Here is an 18,069-nt window from a genome sequence, read left to right as displayed (position 1 = left end):
CAAAAATAAGCTCTTGAGAGCTATTTGTCGACATTAATAACAACAATAAAACATAAAATATTAAAACGTATATGACATATAAAACATACGCATTATACATACTAAGTAAGACAGCTATATTGCATAACCAAAAATGTTCATATATTAAAGCAAAGTAGAAGCAAGAAAAGACTTAAACTAGATTACCAGCACATGCAATATAGATTAAATAAATAAAGCATAACTAATTTTAAAAGCTGCATTGCATAGAAACATAAATATAATTAACAATTTGATCTGCATGAGTTGCCATTATTCTGTTGTTGATCATACTTTGTAATTATCAAAAAACAAAATAGAATTAGAAAAAGCATATTGGTTTGTTTTAATATAAATAGTAGAAAAAAAAACAAATATTAAAAAAAAAATAATAATAAAAACAATTGCCTAAATAAAGGTTATCGAAAACTGAAATGAAAACCTTTCCCCATCCCGAACCTCATGAAAATAACCGTATTTTCAACTCCATTCATGTAAAGAAATCTGTATGCATATATATATATATATACAATTGTTAAATAGCGATCAATATGTTCCACCCAATTAATATATATAAAGCATACATTTCATTTTTTGAAAATAAATGACTCACACGTGATCAATCCATTTATCAGACAAAGTACAAATAGTGATAACATGTTGATTTAACTGACGATTTTAAACCTTAAGTAGTTTTAATTATCATAAGTAAAGTCAATAATTATCCGCGACAGAAGAGTTACAAAAATGGATACCAAGGTAGGCTTTGAATTTTAACAAACTCATAAACATACATCTGTAGAAAAACATATATTCTTGTGCATATAGTATCTCTGTATTGGTCAACATTATAGTACACTTTATTTATCATTCATAAAAAGTGTATATATATATACATGTAAGAGTGATATAACTACGATTATGATTAATATGATTAGAATATGATAGACAAAACTATTTTCAAAATAGTCGAAAGCACTGAATTTAAAAAAAACGAAATTGTCTTAGACAATGCTGATATAAACCTTTGATATAGACACAATAAATATCTTACAAGTATTTTACATGAAATAGTCAATGGCAGCCTTCATGCTACAATACTGAACGCACAGAAAGACTGATAGACACCGGATATTTCTTTGTCCCTTACAAAGCGTTGTTTGAGAACAAAAATCGTATCCCGTTACAATTTTACATGTTTTATCAACTTATACTATTTATATCAGCAAATTCTGGAAAAATTTGGAAATAAGTGCCTATTTTCCAAAGAGTTATGCTCCAAGGGAATACTAATTATATGGAAAATTGCATTGTTACAGTGCTTTCATGGGAACAGTTCTTGTCACTTTTTATTGTTATTTATATTAACCATTTACATCAGCAATTTTGAAAATCGGTGTCGATCAATTATTTTGTTAAAGACTTACACTTCTTTGAAACATTGATAACTGTAAAATTGCATTGAAGAACATTCAGACCTACACTCCGATAAGAAATTTGTAAAGATTTCAAAATGTTCAAAGATAAAAAACCCACCTTTACTTATTTTCTTTTGCATCATGGTGGACTTTGAAACTCGATTTGATTGAAGTCTTATGATGTGAATTCAAAAAAGACAGGAAAAAACACAATGTTACATTAAATTGCGGGTACTTAGTTGCAATAAGGGATAATATTTGATGATTTTTTTGTAGCCTGTCTATACACAAGTATTCATGGTCCCTTTTGAAATGATGGGACATGCCATTGGTAAAGGAAGATATAAACTAGATAAATGTATAGAAATTAAAGGAGTGTTGTCAGTTACCTATGAAGAACAGCCAGATGGATACAGATTCACAGTAATTGGTGAGGTAAAGAACTGGATTTGTATTTCAATATCAATAATCCGAAATGTGTTGAACCATGGAATATTTGACTTGTAAAGTATTTGTGAGACATAGGGATGTAAATTCTGGGAGGATAGGGTGATTTTTCTTCGTTTTTAAGGGGGGGGATAAGGTAATTGATAGTATAACATCAATTGCTTAAAAGAAATATTTATTATTTTAACAATTCTCATATATTACAAGTGGAGTGTGTATAATAATTACCAGATCTATATATTTTGACCTCTACCTTGTTTCATTTGTGAATGGTCATAGTTCTATTTCTGAAATACTATAAGCAACAAATAAACTATATTTGTTGTACGGAATGTAAAAAAAGATGTTCTGTCTGTCTCGCAGGATACATTTTACCATCAATGCATTACGTGGTTCATTGTGCAAATTAAAATTTTAAATTTGGTACTTTTTTTACAATAATTTTAATAATAGGCCAACTTCATTTTGTGTACGGGCTTGATTGTAATGTGTACATGTCTGTCTGGTTAAGGGTTCATCTGACCCAAATCCCATTTTCATTTTTCATTTTTCATTTTTCATTCATCAATGACACGTTATGCAATATTTCCACTACTATAGAACTATTTCGGTGTCTGGCAAGGTTTCACTGTCTGACCTACACCCATTTTCTTGCTTCTTTGTGTACAAGTTCCCTCACTTCCATATACAATAAACAATAGAACAGCTATATTGGATGTTTGTAACGATCTTTATATGTACTACCTGCCAAACTACATTCGACCTTGACCTTTTTCATGGATCATTGATTATGTTTAATGTATGCGATACCTGTAGTAAAACCTTTATCTTACCACAAAATACAATCATGATCAGTAAAACACATCACCACTAGTATTTAGTGGGGTTCGTGTTTCTTATTCTTTAGTTTACTATGTTGTGTCATATGTACTATTGTTTGTCTTTTTCATTTTTAGCCATGGCGTTGTCAGTTTATTTTGGATTTATACCCTCTTGTATCTTTCGACCCTCTTGTACATTCTAATCTTTGAACCATAACGTGGAACAGTTTAAAAACCCAAACTAAAACTAAAAAAAAAACTTTGTTGATAGCGACATAGACATCAGCGATAACATCTCGTTAAAAAACTTTGAGGTTTAATAAAAAAAAAACTATTGACCCTATATTCATAGTTTCACTGAATTTTGAAATTTGACTATGGTGTAAACACTTGTCCATAAATATTTATGGCAACCTCTGAAGTTATAATTAAAACTTTATCTAACCAAATGGCAATTATATATGATTTATTATTTCATTAAGATAATTGTAGGAAATATTACAGAAGTGGTATCTTATGGCGTTTGTCTTTTTCAGTCAAATAAGGCAGTAAACGAAGCGAGATGTTTATTGCAATTTAGAAAAATCATGAACAAGGCTTTCACAGTGCCAAAACATTTTGCAGGTAAAGATTTATTAATACTAAAAATGTTTTGTCCACAATATGAGAGTTAAAGAGATTTCGACAGACCGGCTTGTTTTTCCAATTTTGGTTTATTATTTCGATTTTCATGTACAATTTAGATTTTCTAGATCATAAAACTTTACCAAGAACTGGGAGTACAGACAACTTTACTGGAAACACCAAATCCAGAATTTTGATCTGGTTTCCGCTCTTATCCTTGTGTGTAGCTTTATAAATACTTTGATATGAGCGTCACTGATGAGTCTTTTGTAGACGAAACTTGCGTCTGGCGTACTAAATTATAATCCTGGTACCTGATAACAACTGTTTCTAAATGTGATTAAACTAGTGTTGTCAAATCGTTCTCCTTTGCCTAACCGGTTACTTGGATAATCGTTCGATCAATTAATCGGTTAACCGATAGTTTTAGTTGATGTTTGAAGACTTATCTATAGTACCCTACACATAGATATGAGAAGATGTGGTATTAGTGTCAATGTAAAAACCTTCAATCCAAGTCATATATATACGTTTTTATAATACGAAAAAAGCTTGTTAATCGTACGATCACGTATACATTGATTACATTCACATTGGTTTGCATTTCACAATTTTTGAGTTAGCATTTCGCATTTTCGTTAAAAGTATAACAAAGCCTTGCCCGACGGAGATTGCACATTCAGGCGTAGGTCTACATAATATAAGAACAAACATGAAATAAGGAGGTAAATCGTAAAATTTAATCGTATTACTGATTTAAAATTACTATCAAAAAACATGTATACTAATTATGTTACCTTAAGATCTTGTCCCGAGCTGAGAGACAAGTTCTAATTAATTTTATTCGGATTAACAAAAGCAATCAATATACTGGACAATTGATCTGTCAAAATAATGACTACGACGACAATGTTTAAAGAAAACTTAACTATGTAATGATTTCAATACAAATTTATATCGAATCTATCAAAATTGAAAAAAGTCGGTGTTCGGTCGGTTAACCGTTGACAACACAAGATTAAACGTATACATTATGTTTTTAATCACGAAACCGACTTATCTATATGAATCCTACAACCAGTATAATCATTGTGCAGATTGGCCTACATATAATCAACATTGCTAGCCAAGGGTTACGATCCACTCCCCACCCCTCTACCCTTGGCAGATTTTGTAAATACAATGCTAAGCCATCTAACGGTAGTTAGATGAGAGGAGAGGAGTGGATCGTTACCCTTGGCTAGCGAAGATGATATCTAATTAAAACCCTTCAATAAAACTGATAGCCAAAATGTTAATGCATACACTTGCAGGACAACTAAATGTCAATGAGACTTCAAGATTTGTTGCAATTGTTGTCTCAAGGTTTTTACCTATAAACATTGATAAATGATGTCTCAAACCCTAAACGTCCATTTATAAATATTTATGGCAGAACTTGTCCCTTTAACTTAAGGAAGCTACATGTAGCTATGGTGCTGTTTTGAACTTATCAGAACTATTTCCTCAGAGATCTTAAGATCTCCTTGCTTACATTCTACAAAGGTTTAAGAACAGTTATGGAAATCTTTTAATCTAACATCGATATGGGATTTCAAATTTAAATTTGTAAAAAGCTTAAATGGTTTACGAACTCGATATTTTTTTAATGAAAAGAGAATACGGTTTAATCTTGATGCATATTTTAAATTTATACTACAAATTATACTTATACATTCTCCCATTATTCAACTGAATTAACAAGGATGTGCTCCTTGAACCATAAAAAACTGAAAGATTTTTGAAGTAGAACAAACCTCTGTACAATGTATTTGACACTATTTGTGACTTTGAATTTTCTGAAAACTAAGGCTTTTCTACCTCAGGAATAGATTATCTTAGCTTTATTTGGCAAAACTTTTAGGAATTGTTGGTCCTCGATGCTCCTGAACTTCGTACTTGATTTGGCCTTTAAAACATTTGTTGATTCGAGCGTCACTCATGAGTCTTTTGTTGAAGAAACGCGCGTATGGCGTTAATATAAAATCTAAATCCTGGTATCTATGAGTTTAAGTGGACTCATAATACTTAAAAAAATCAAATCAAGCGAAACAAATTCAACACTTTAATTATTGAAAATGTAAATTTATGTTTAAAATCTTTCATGATTGTACATATATGTAACTGTTGTAACACGAGTTATGAAATATAATGTTCCTACCCTTGTGTTTTGTTAATCCAGTAAAAATGAGGAACAACAAATATTTTAAACGACCAGAAACTTTAAATATTTACAGCTGATTTGCAAAACGTCTTAATTTTAACATGTTGAATTTCATATCATTTTAGGTAGAGTAATTGGAAAATGTGGACATGCAATTAGGGATGTGATAAAGAAGTCCTCAGTAAAGGAAATTGAAATACAAAATAAAAAGGAAAATGCTGTAAGATTATATTAGAACATTCATAGTATTTAAGTGTGGAAGATATTACAATTTGCCTCTGTCATTACTTTGAAGTTGTCACGCTTACCTTTAGAGAGGAGGTTGTGTTTAAGTTCCTTGGCCTGATGAAACCGAACTCTTCTTTGCTGAGCACACTGCAATGAAAAGAAGTAGCAGATGATTATTGGCTTTCACTCAGAATAATGCTTCTGGATAAGATGAAACATCTTCCTTTAGACTGATCCTTTTTGCTTTTATCTGCCTTTAAGTTTTACGAAAATCTTCATTTTTGTACTGACTAGGCTATAATGTCAAAATGTTTAACAATCCTTATTTCGGTATATAGAAGTTCCATAGATCTTGCCTGCCAACCAACATGGCTGACATTGCTAATTATAGAACAGAGGTACATGTAAACTGTGAGTTTTGTATATCATTTTGAACACTGATATATAAAGGGTGAATATCTGACAGGGCAGAATTGTAAGAATGATGAGATTTATCTACTACTAATTTACATTAAAACTGTTAAACACTTATAAGGGTATTAGCATTAATTCCATAATGAGTTTTTACATTTTATTCTGCATTTTTGATCTTTAAACTGTACCCAAAATTGATAATATGACGACAAGTGATGTTTTTAGCGACCTAGACTATCCATAAAGGTATTACACGGTCGGAATGATAAAATATTGGTATTGCTGGAATTTTCAATTAACTCCTTATTCGTGTTATCAGCCTTATCGAAAATTTCACATATATGTCTTAAATTTTATGCAAAAAAAAACGGAAATAGAAAAGAAAATATTTAATGCAATGTTAAGATTTTCAAAATAATAGGTAAACATGTTAAAAATCATCAGTCCCTTCAGTATTAGAGTTATTACACTTAAATTGAATTTTACCCATGTTTACATTTTATGTTTTAGAGGTAATTTAACTAGGGTCGTATCAACTTTGTACTCGTATGGCTTTCTCACTATTTTTATCTGAGCGTCACTGATGAGTCTTATGTAGACGAAACGCGCGTCTATGGTATTAAATTATAACCTTGATACATTTGAAAACTGATTCATTGCTGTTTTATCATGATTTAAAAAAGAAATGCTGTTATAAAGGAGTTGACAAATCTTTAGGTATATCAGACAATCATACAGATGAGTGGCTATGGAACTGATTCAATATGAATCTAAATTTGATCATTTAATTTTAGGTTGTGATATTTAATATAATAGGTTCACAAGAAGCAATCCAACGTGCTGAGCGTATGCTGAACATTAAACTTGATTCGATTGAGGTATGAATAGAAATAATAAAGAATTAAGTTATATTAAGACATGTTTAAGGTGGTCTTAATTAAATTCTTAATTACTTGTCAATTTTATAGCTCATATTCTATTTTTTTTTCAACATCTATTAAAAAGTATTTTGAAATGTTCGTTGACAGCGTCGTAGACCTGATTTTAACCATTTTCAGAGAAAAAAACAATCGTTGTTGTGGGCACGTGCCTCTTTATTACTGATTATGTCATTTCACCATTTGGTCTATTGGGGTATGAGGAATTTATTTATTTTCAAATCAAAATGTTTAGGGTAAGGGGACTAGTAGACGTTAAATATTCATTGGTGTTATGATGCCCAAGGAGATGCAGAAAAATACTAATGACTTTAATGTCGAAATGTGAAAAATCAAATATTTAGCAGCAATTTTCTGTGACTGTATCTTACATTAATTTGTAGGATCCTTTACTATAGATTATTTAGCTGATCTGTAAGAATAACATTGGCATGCCTTATTTATCATTTACTGTAGTACGACGCTTGATTAAAAACTGACGTGAAAAGGTAACACCAGGACACCAAAAGCTTAATTTTTATGAAGCCCTGGTGGTCGTGTTGTCTAGCGGGACGGCTACAGTGCAGGCGATTTGGTGTCACGATATCTCCGTAGAATGGGTTTGAATCCCAGCGAGGGAAGAACCAAAAATTTGCGAGAGCAAATTAACAGATCTAACATTGTTGGGTGGATGTTTAGACGAGTTGTATATATATATATATATATATATATAGGCGTAAAACATAATTTTCACATGTGCAGATATATATATTCTGAAATATATATATATACGTGTATGTCCTCATTGATATTGAGGTAACCATGTCAATGCTCGATGTTTATAATTTTTGAAAAATGGCAAACATATATGCATGGAAGTGGATTATGGGAAGTACATCAAATACTTTATATGGAATTGCAACCTACTCGGCCATATATTATTCACACAACGAGAGGTCAGAAAGTCTTAAGTTTGATGTCTTTATAACTAAATATAGACCAAAATTGGTGCAGAAAAGTTGTTCTCTGATGCAATTAACGCAACAGTAGTATACCCCTATTCTAAAGTCATAAACGATTGAGATAAAATAAATCTGGGTTACAAACGAAAACCATGGGAAGCACATCAACTATAAGAGGAAAACAACGAAACAACAGAAACACTAACGTGTAACAACACAAACGACCATGCAAAATACATAGAAGCGAACTAATAAATAACAACTGCCATATGCCTGACTTGATACAGGAAGGAATTTTTCTATGATTTCTACCTTTCATGCATATATATGGACACCTCTCCCTATTAATTTTTAGGTTACTATGTACAAGGTCATTATCATTGCAAATAACAGTATTTTATGAATTTAAAGCTTAAAATTGATTTCTAAATTATATTCAAATACTCCAAAAATTGTATATCAACCTTCATTTTCTAAATTCTCTTCATTCAAACGAACATAAATTGTTGCTTTATTAGACTATATAATTTGTGTATACCGTCTACCAATTTTTTTTTTATCTCATTCATATAATGAAATGACTAAAATCATTAAAACGGGAAAAGAACGGTCTAATCTAAATATTATACGAAAATCGAGAAACATTTATCCTCAATGCTCTTCAACTTTGTACTTGTTTGGTTTTATAGATATTTCAAAATGAGCGTCACTGATGAGTCTTATGAAGACGAAACGCGCGTCTGGCGTACTAAATTATAATCCTGGTACTTTTGATAACTATTTACACCACTGGGTCGATGCCACTGTTGTTGGACCACATCAACAAACGACATTTACTGAACATCATGTTCCTGGCTTATGACAGGTGGAAACAAATGCAGCGGGTTTTAACATTTTTAAAAAGGTACAATGTACCAACCTTCAACCTTATCTGAAACAATAGTGTAAACATGTGCATTGAAGACCCATTGGTGGCCTTCAGTCGTTATATGCTCTATAGTCGAGTTGTTATCTCGTTGACACATTCCCCATTTCTATTTTCAATGTAATGCTAAAGATAACAACAAAAAAAGAGTATGCCAGAAAGTCTCTTTTAGTTATCTTCCTTCATATTGCTGCTCCATGTGTCATGTTCGCCTAATAGGGAAACACTTTTCAATCCCAATTGCATAATAAACTGTACATTCTTCCAACAAGTTCAAATAACACTTAAAAACATGCTAAAGGTAAACAGAAAAAGAGTATGACAGCAAGTCTCTTCGATTTATCTGCCTTCTTGTTGGTGTTCCATCTGTTGGAAGCCTAATTGGGAAAACACTAATCAACCAACATTGCATAATAAACTGTACATTCTTTAAAAAAGCTCAAATATCACACACAAACATGCTTAGGGTATGAGAAAGAGAATTTCAGCAAGTTTCTTTGAGTTATCGTCCCTTTTTACTGGTGTTCATCTGTTATGAATGTCGTATTGGGAAACACTAATCCCGCATCATTCATCCATTGCATTATACACTGTATATTCTTAAAACATGGTCATGGTTTGCTCTGAGCATCCTTTTTCAATGTATAATGCATAAAACATCAAAGATACTAGTACATTTTGTACGACGACACTTATATAATACTTAAGCATTATTGGTGCTTGCAATAATCTATATTTATCTATGTGATTTCAGTTAATCTACAAAAAGTTTAAAAGAAGTTACGAAGTTAATGCAGACAAAAAGCAATTCATATATAATTTTGGAGGAAGTTCTTTTAAAGGAAAGTATAATATGCATAGAACATGTAGAAGTCAAACACAAGGTAAAAAACCATCGAAATCAAAAACTACCGATGAGGATTGCTTTGTGTTTTTTCTCGAAAACAAGATTTTTAGGAGAATAGATTATGTTAAAAAACAAAAACAAAAGCAGCGTGCTCTTCTTAAGCTCGGCAAAGGTAATGTTAAAATACAGCCTCAAGGTCAAAGACAATTGAGTAAACGAGAACTTGATATTGACTTTCAATTGCACTCGGTTCCTTCATTCACAGAGAATAAACAATGTGAAGATCAGCATAAATGTTCTAAAAAGAAAACAGTAAAAACAAACTTGAAAATTTATATTATTGAAACAGAACATGGACCAATAAAACTCTCAAAGGCAAGATTTCACGATAATTGTCTTGGTAAATATATTGAGGCAGCCATTAAAAATAAAGGTTTGAATGGAGCATTGACGGCTGCTTCTTGGACAGACTGTGATGTCGGCAGTGGAACTTGGATTAGCTTGGACTCTCCTGAATTTTTAAATGAGAAAGGAGGAATTTGCTTCGAGTGTATAGAAAATGAAAGCAACAGAAGGAGAGAACAACAGCTCCTAGAGCATATACAGACACAGGTTAAAGCCAAAGTAAAAAGAGACATTATTGATCATGGACAAACAAACTTTTCAAAAGCAAAATTTCAGGACATTTGTCATGGTAAATATGATTACAGAGGGACTGGCATTATCTTGGATTCTCATGAGTTTTTTAATAAAAAAGGAGAAATTTATTTCTTAAAATGCAAAGAAATTGAAAACAAAAGAGATGATGAACAATCATGGTGGATGAAGCCTCAACCGACAAAAGACTCATGGGAAGAGTGGGATTCTGATGAAGAGTCTAGTATAAGTACAAAATTAGATAACTTTAAAATAAGTGTTAGTACGGAATTAGAGCAGTTTATGAAGGATATGACCAATGCAAGATATAATTGTCCATCTGATAGTCTGATCTGATGATGAAAAAGAGATCGGTCGTATATAATGTTGACGATTGGTGGTAAAATAGTTTCTGGAACTTCATCTTTTGAAAACCAGTTCTCACCTGTTTATGGTTGTACAGAGGCATTTTAGCTTGAAAATACAAATAGTTTCAAAAAAAATATGCTTATAATAATATAAAAAAAAATAATTTACATTTATTTTATGGAAAAATATGTCCGATAATGTTTCTTTATTATGTGTCATTTATTGATTATCTATTTGATTTTTTCCTTGTACATATTGTAAATGTTGAAAATGAAGATAAAAACCAGTTTTAAAACTTGATTTAGGGGAACACTTTTATATTGTTAATATTTTATAATTTAAGCATTTAAATATGTCAACACATATTTTCCTTTATAAGTTTTTTTATAATTATATTGTTTTTTATGAATGCATTTTGATACATATTATGTGACTGGGACTATTATATATTAACTAAAAAAGTAGGTTCAGTAAGACCCCTTTTTGGCCCCAAAATATAGCAGTTTTACAAAATTGTTAAAATGTAAACCTTTAGTTATTTATTGGACAGTAGAATGCTTCTGCTACATAAATGTGGGCTGTTTTTGACAATACAACGCACATATATCCGGTACTAGCACCATTAAGTCATGCTAAATTACTGTAATCCTCATAATTCTAGCATTTTAGTTAAATTTTAGACAGTTTTCGTGTAAAACGAAAGTGGCCGCATTCGTGTTCATCCTTAATATTGAAATGTAAGTTGTATTTTATGATAATACATAACATATATAAAGGTTGAGGATGAACACGGGTGCGGCCACTTTTATTTTTACCAAAAACCATCTGAAAAGTGACATTTTTCGGCATGTTAGGTAGATTTTTCATATTTGAGCTTGAATCGGATCGTTTTTAATGACTAAATCTGTTAAAATCTTTCACATAGACTAATTAAGTCAAATAAAATACACACTTAAGTGTTTAAAAAGTGGTCAAAATCTTTCGTCAGATGAACCTGAAATTTGTGGCCAAAATCGGTCCTTACCGGACCTACTCCTTTTTATCTAGTAATACAATAGTGCCAACCAGTGATTACGCAATTGATAATAAAATGAAAACAAATATAAATTATTTAAAATTTAGAAGCAAATGCAGCTTTAAAAGTTGTTTATATTATGAAGTACGTAAATTTGTAACATTTTGGTTAGTTAAACAAGTTTTTAATAAATCTTTGAAAATAACTATTGTCTGAACTTGTGTTTATCCTGGAATGTTATATCTAGCATTGTCTAGCAAAAACAATTTACGAATTAAACAGACGAATGCTGACACTAGTTATGATGACACAAGCTAAGTGAAACAATAAGAAGAAAAGCAAATTCAAGATACCGAACTAAGAGAAAACGAAAAGTAGCATAGAAAATGATAAAATCAAAATCTTAAACACATGAAATGAATGTAAGACAACTGACATATTCCTGACGTGGTTTTTCCTCATGTAGAAGTTGATTGATTTAAGATAGTTTTACAAATAGCGAAACCTATCACTTATATGACAGTCGCGTATAATTTCATTATATTGTCAGCAATGTGTTAGAAAAAAACCCAAAGGTAAATAGGAAAAAATGTAAAAAATTAGGGTTCACCAAGGAACACTACAACTATAACACTATGAGTTAGGAAATGTATATCCAATTTGCAGGTAAAGGTATATTGCTGCTAAGATGTGAAACTTTATAATCTTAATTTTTTTTAAATCGTATTGTTTATCATAAATAAAGTTACTGTGACGAGCCCTTACGCTTATGTCAAATTCGAGGTATAAATCTAAAAATGAACAGCCGAAGGCCACCAATGGGTCTTCAATGTAGCGAAAAATTCCCGCACCCGTAGGTGTCCTTCAGCTGGCTCCTAAAAATATGTATACTAGTACAGTGATAATGGACGTCATACTAAACTCTGAATTATACACGAGAAACTAAAATTAAAAATCATACAAGACTAACAAAGGCCAGAGGCTCCTGACTTGGGACAGGCGCAAAACTGCAGCGGGGTTAAACATGTTTATGAGATCTCAACCCTCCCCCTATACCTCTAGCCAATGTAGAAAAGTAAATACATGTATAGTGCTGCCTACCATTGTAACATTAAACAGCATTGTTTTTTTTGTTAGGCAATATTTCAATTTCACATACAGGGATGGTGGTATATACATGTAGAGTTAAAAATCAAAAATTGGATATAACTGATTTTATAGGAAGATAGAGATTGCAAATCATCCTGAAGTTCTTATGATTCCAAAAAAAAAATCTACATATGGTTAATTCCTTTTACAAGTAGATAGTTACAATGCATTCGGAAGACCTTCTTTAACTGCGGACATACTGTTTGTGAATATAAAAGACAATTACAAATGTACTATGTAGAGCACGTAGATGAGCTGGTAATGTACTGTTGTTTATACATGTTATATGGAAGTTTGTGAAGCTTATATTAAGTATCCAAAATTAGAAAAAAATAATGCAAGACCTCATGTTTGCTGTTCGATGTAATGTTCATTACACCCATGAAAGACTAATGATTTGTCAAAATCCGTCTATGAAGACAACTTGGACCGTCTATGAGGACAACGCAGACGGTCAAATAAGACAACTCGGGCCGTCTATAATAACAAAACAGACTAAGTATGAAATTAGACTTTTGACGAAATAAATTAATTTATATTGCAGTCTAGCAATTGGCTGATCAATAGGCTTACATGCAAAACAGGTGATCTTTGACAATTTTTATCTATAAAATTCTAAATAGAAAAAAAAAATGTGATTTAATCGAGAGAAAAAAGGGAGGGTGGCCACGAAGAATACAATTTTAAGTAACCCTGAAGTAAAATCTATTTTTTCTACTTTCTGCTTGCTGTTATTACTAGGCCGCACCACCTCAAGTTAACATGATATCCTTCCACTTTCCTGGTTAGTTGTCCCCAAAAAGATTTTTTTAAATCTAAATGTATGTTTCATATCAGTATAAATTTTTAATCAAACAGAAAATATTTACTATTTTATTTCACTCAATGTTTTGACTTGCACCGGAAACTGGATTTGTCATACAAGACTGGTGCAATGAGGGACGTATTACTGTGTCTGATGCACGTCTCTAATAAAGTTTTGAAGACAATTTGAGTATTTGTTGTTTCTGTTGTTTGAAAGCTGTATGATGAAATAATGTTTGAAATGTCATCAATGTTAAATGTTGAACGGAGTATTTTAAAATTATGTCGTATTAGTCCAAGCATACTCCAGTTTCAAAATAAAACTGTACCTGCAATATAACACCTTTTTTCATCAAAGAAATAATTTCCAGTCAAGTATAGCAAGAAGTTATATAACTTAAGCGCTAAGTAAAACATACGAGATTAACAAAATCAAGAAAAGTAAGCCATGCACATGAAATACATCTAATTTGAGCACTAAGCATAACTAGTAACATGATATACAATAATAAGGAAAACGTTCTCTAATAAAGTTCTCATGTCAAACAGTATTATTTTATTAATACTTCCTAAAGCACTTAAGTTCTAACTAAGTCCTTCATACAATGTACTTAAACGTACGGTCTATCAATACGTAAACACTTCTTTATGAGGTAACTGACTGTCATGTCTTTTTATGGCTCACATGTGATCAATTCATTTATCAGACAAGATACAAATACTGATAACACCTGGATTAAAGACAATTTTAAACCTTGTCTGGTTTTGATAATTATACATTAAGTTAACAATTTCCTTCCTACAGTGGTTTTCAAAATGACTACCAAGGCAGGCTGTGAATTTAAAAAAAACGCATTAATATACATTTGTATATTATTGTGTATGATTGTATACATGTATAATGTACATTTAGAAAATGTATCAATTCTAGATTAATAGAATAATTTATGTCTTAATTTTGTCAACATTATGTACACTTTATTTATCATTCATACAATTTGTACATGTAAGAGGGCTTTTACTACGCAATATTAAATATGATTAATAATTATAATGGACGTAAAAAAATAGTTCAAAAGCACTGAGTTAAACAGAATGAAAATTGTGTCAGACAATGCTGATATGATCCTTGGATATAATTTGTTTTTAAATATCTGGCAATTATTGTACAAAGTCATGTGAAATTATACTTTATGCTTACAAGACTGAGCGGACAGGCAATAGAATAGACCCCTACAAAGCATTGTGTGGGAAACCAATGCATCTGTTTTTATAAAACGTGCTTCACAGTTAGCAATCTCCAGTCATGTGATTATATAAACTGATCAACAATTAACACTGTCATTAAAGTGGGAAGTTTGGCATGCCACAAAACCAGGTTCAACCCACCATTTTTTCATAAAATGCCCTTACCAAGTCAGGAAAATTGCCATTGTTACATTATAGTTCGTTTCTGTGTGTGCTAGATTTCGGTGTTGTGTCTCTGTTGTGTCGTAGTTCTTTTATATTTGATACGTTGTTGCCCTTTTTTAACAATCAATGGAATTTTCCCTTCAAATTGTTAATTTAAGGACAATTGCACTGTTATAGTGTACACGTGACAGTTTTTGTCACATTTTTATGAAAATTATATCAGCAGTTTAGTTCAGCAATTTTGGAAATCAATGTCAAGTATTTCTGAAAGAGTTATGCTCCTTTGAAATATTAATAGTAGGGACAATTGCGTTGCATGTACCCACAAACCTACATTCCTGTAAGATATTTGTAAAGATTTTCAAAGAACAAAACATTTTTATAACCTTCAGTTATTGACATTGGACCGTTAAAATGTGCATTATGGTGGATTTCGGAACTCTGTTCTTCAGTTAAGATTTAATTTAAGTACGATGATGAAAATTCTAGGAAGGCAAAACGAGGAATAATACAATTTTTTAATAAGAGACATCTGATAATATTTTGCAGCCAGTTTATTCAGAAACATTCATGGTACCTTTTTAGTTGATGGGACTGGCCATTGGTAGGGATGGCGCCTACATTAAAAGATCCAAAAAAAATAAAAGAGTGCGGTTTATTATAATTAAGAAAAAGCCAGACGGATAAAGATTTAGAGTTATTGGGGAGGTAAAGAACTGAATTTGTATTTCAATTACATTTTATGTTTGGGTTGGATTGATAGATGAACATGTTTGTCTGGTTATATGGTTCACCTGACCTTAATTCCATTTGCAAGGGTCAATGTTTTCTTATATGGTTTGTTTCTTAGAAACTTTAAGCAATATGTAAACTATAATATAGAATAATTGTTAGATGTATATAACTGTTTGACATGGCCACATGTCTAACTAATTATCAGATAAACCCCATCTTCATGCCCCTTTGTGCACTAGTGAAGTTTTCTTTCAAAACAGTTTAGATGAAATCAAACAATGAATTGATTTTGGACCCTCTTGACAAATTTTATTACGATGTTCAAAATCAAAAAAATAATTACATGGTTTTGAACATAAAACAGACTGTTAGTTATCTCTTTTGAATTTGTTTGCACTTGTCATTTTGAGGACTTTTATTTTTAATTATGCAATATGGGTTTAGTGCATTTTTGAAGGCAATACGACGACCTTTAGTTGTAAATTTCTATGTAATGTTGTCTCTTGGTCAAAGTTGTTTTATTGGCAATCATACCATAGATTCTTTTTTATGTCCCATTTATGGGCATTATGTTTTCTGGTCTGTTCGTTTGTTCGCTCGTTCGTCCGTTTGTTCGTTCGTCTGTTCGTCTGTCCCACTTCAGGTTAAAGTTTTTGGTCGAGGTAGTTTTTGATGAAGTTGAAGTCCAATCAACTTGAAACTTAGTACACATGTTTCCTATGATATGATCTTTCTAATTTTAATGCCAAATGAGAGATTTTCACGGTGCAATGAACATAGAAAATGATAGTGCGGATTGGGCATCCGTGTACTGGGGACACATTATTGTTTATAATAAGAATGATTTGTCATATCAAAGAACCCTCATAATTCTTTTTAATTTTTTTTGTAAATCAAACACAATATAGTTAAAAACCCCGATTTTGACCAACTTGAAAACTGGGTCTAATATCAAAAATCTAAATACATGTTTAAATTCAGCATATAAACAAATCCAATGAATTCAATTGCTGTTAAAATAAAACTAATACGTCACTGTGTGTGATGTCATTTGCTGTCGTTAATGGAAGATGTTTGTTGTTTTTCTATTGGTTACATGTTGTACAATGTTGTAGCGACTATTGTTTTGTTTTCTGTGCCGAGTGTTGTGTTTGTTTGTGTTGTGTTTCTGTAACGTAGTGGTATCATTTTAGCAATATTTTTGTATCATTTCAATATAAATGAGAGGTTTGGCTAGCCATAAAACCAGGTTGAACACACCATTTTTTTTCTTAAAATTACTTGTACCGAGTCGAGAAAGTTGTAGTTGTTCAAACAGTTCGTTTCTATTTATGATGCATTGACGTTTGTTTTGTTACACTTCAGTGTTTCTGTTTTTCTGTTGTTTTCCTGTTATAATTGATGCTTTCCGTGGTTTTACATTTTTAGTTGTAAACCTGAATTTTTTCTATCTCAATCGATTTATGACTTTTGAACAGCGTTACACTATTGTTTCCTTTACATAGGTTTATTATTGGACCCTTTAGACTTTAATGTGAACCAATTCTTAAACCACTCAAAATTAAAAAAACCAAAAAAAACCCACTTCAGATGAGAATGATGACAACATCACCGTACCATAATAGGGCTGCAAAAGTTTCGCACTTGTATCAAAAACTATTACACATTACACTGTATAATCAATGATGTTTGCAATGTACTAGTTTTTTGTATGAATCAAAAGAAACGTCGTCTACGGTGTGAACACTTGTGCTAAATATATAATATGTAGACCACTGATGTGAATTTTAAAACTTTTTTTCACCAAATTGTCTGTCAAATATGATTTGTTATTCTCCTTATTTTAGTCCTATATGGCAGTGAATGAAGCTAGATGTTTATTGGAATTTAAGCAAAAGGCTTACAAAGTACCACAATTTTTAGCAGGTAAACGATTTATAAGAAACTGTTCAAAATGTGCTTTTAACGCTGAAAGTTTTTTTTATTAATATGTAGTTGAAAGATATTGTAACAGACCAGGGAACTATTTCGTTATGGGGTATATTACCCCGATTTCCTAGATAATACATCTTTACCAAAAAACTAGGAGTACACATTTTTTACTGGATACACCAAATCCGGTAT

General features: G+C 31.3%; 1 protein-coding gene across 1 annotated transcript; it reads left to right on the top strand.

Moving 5' to 3' along the window:
* Positions 1–665: 665 nt before the first annotated feature.
* Positions 666–12,050, top strand: LOC139501569 (uncharacterized). The gene is made up of 6 exons (XM_071290686.1): positions 666–777; positions 1,713–1,871; positions 3,241–3,328; positions 5,657–5,751; positions 6,968–7,051; positions 9,732–12,050. The coding sequence occupies exons 1-6, from the start codon at positions 766–768 to the stop codon at positions 10,815–10,817; spliced, it is 1,524 nt and encodes a 507-aa protein (XP_071146787.1). The 5' UTR covers positions 666–765; the 3' UTR covers positions 10,818–12,050.
* Positions 12,051–18,069: the final 6,019 nt, after the last annotated feature.

The sequence above is a fragment of the Mytilus edulis genome, chromosome 13, assembly GCF_963676685.1.
Source record: "Mytilus edulis chromosome 13, xbMytEdul2.2, whole genome shotgun sequence".
Lineage (NCBI taxonomy): Eukaryota > Metazoa > Mollusca > Bivalvia > Mytilida > Mytilidae > Mytilus > Mytilus edulis.
This window is presented reverse-complemented; position numbering and strand designations above follow the sequence as displayed.

What these genes read in the sequence shown, in the direction of transcription:
- LOC139501569 (XM_071290686.1), top strand. An exon ending in GATTCACAGTAATTGGTGAG is followed by an intron (nt 1,872 to 3,240) that starts GTAAAGAACTGG and finishes TGTCTTTTTCAG; the next exon opens with TCAAATAAGGCAGTAAACGA. An exon ending in TTAAACTTGATTCGATTGAG is followed by an intron (nt 7,052 to 9,731) that starts GTATGAATAGAA and finishes ATGTGATTTCAG; the next exon opens with TTAATCTACAAAAAGTTTAA.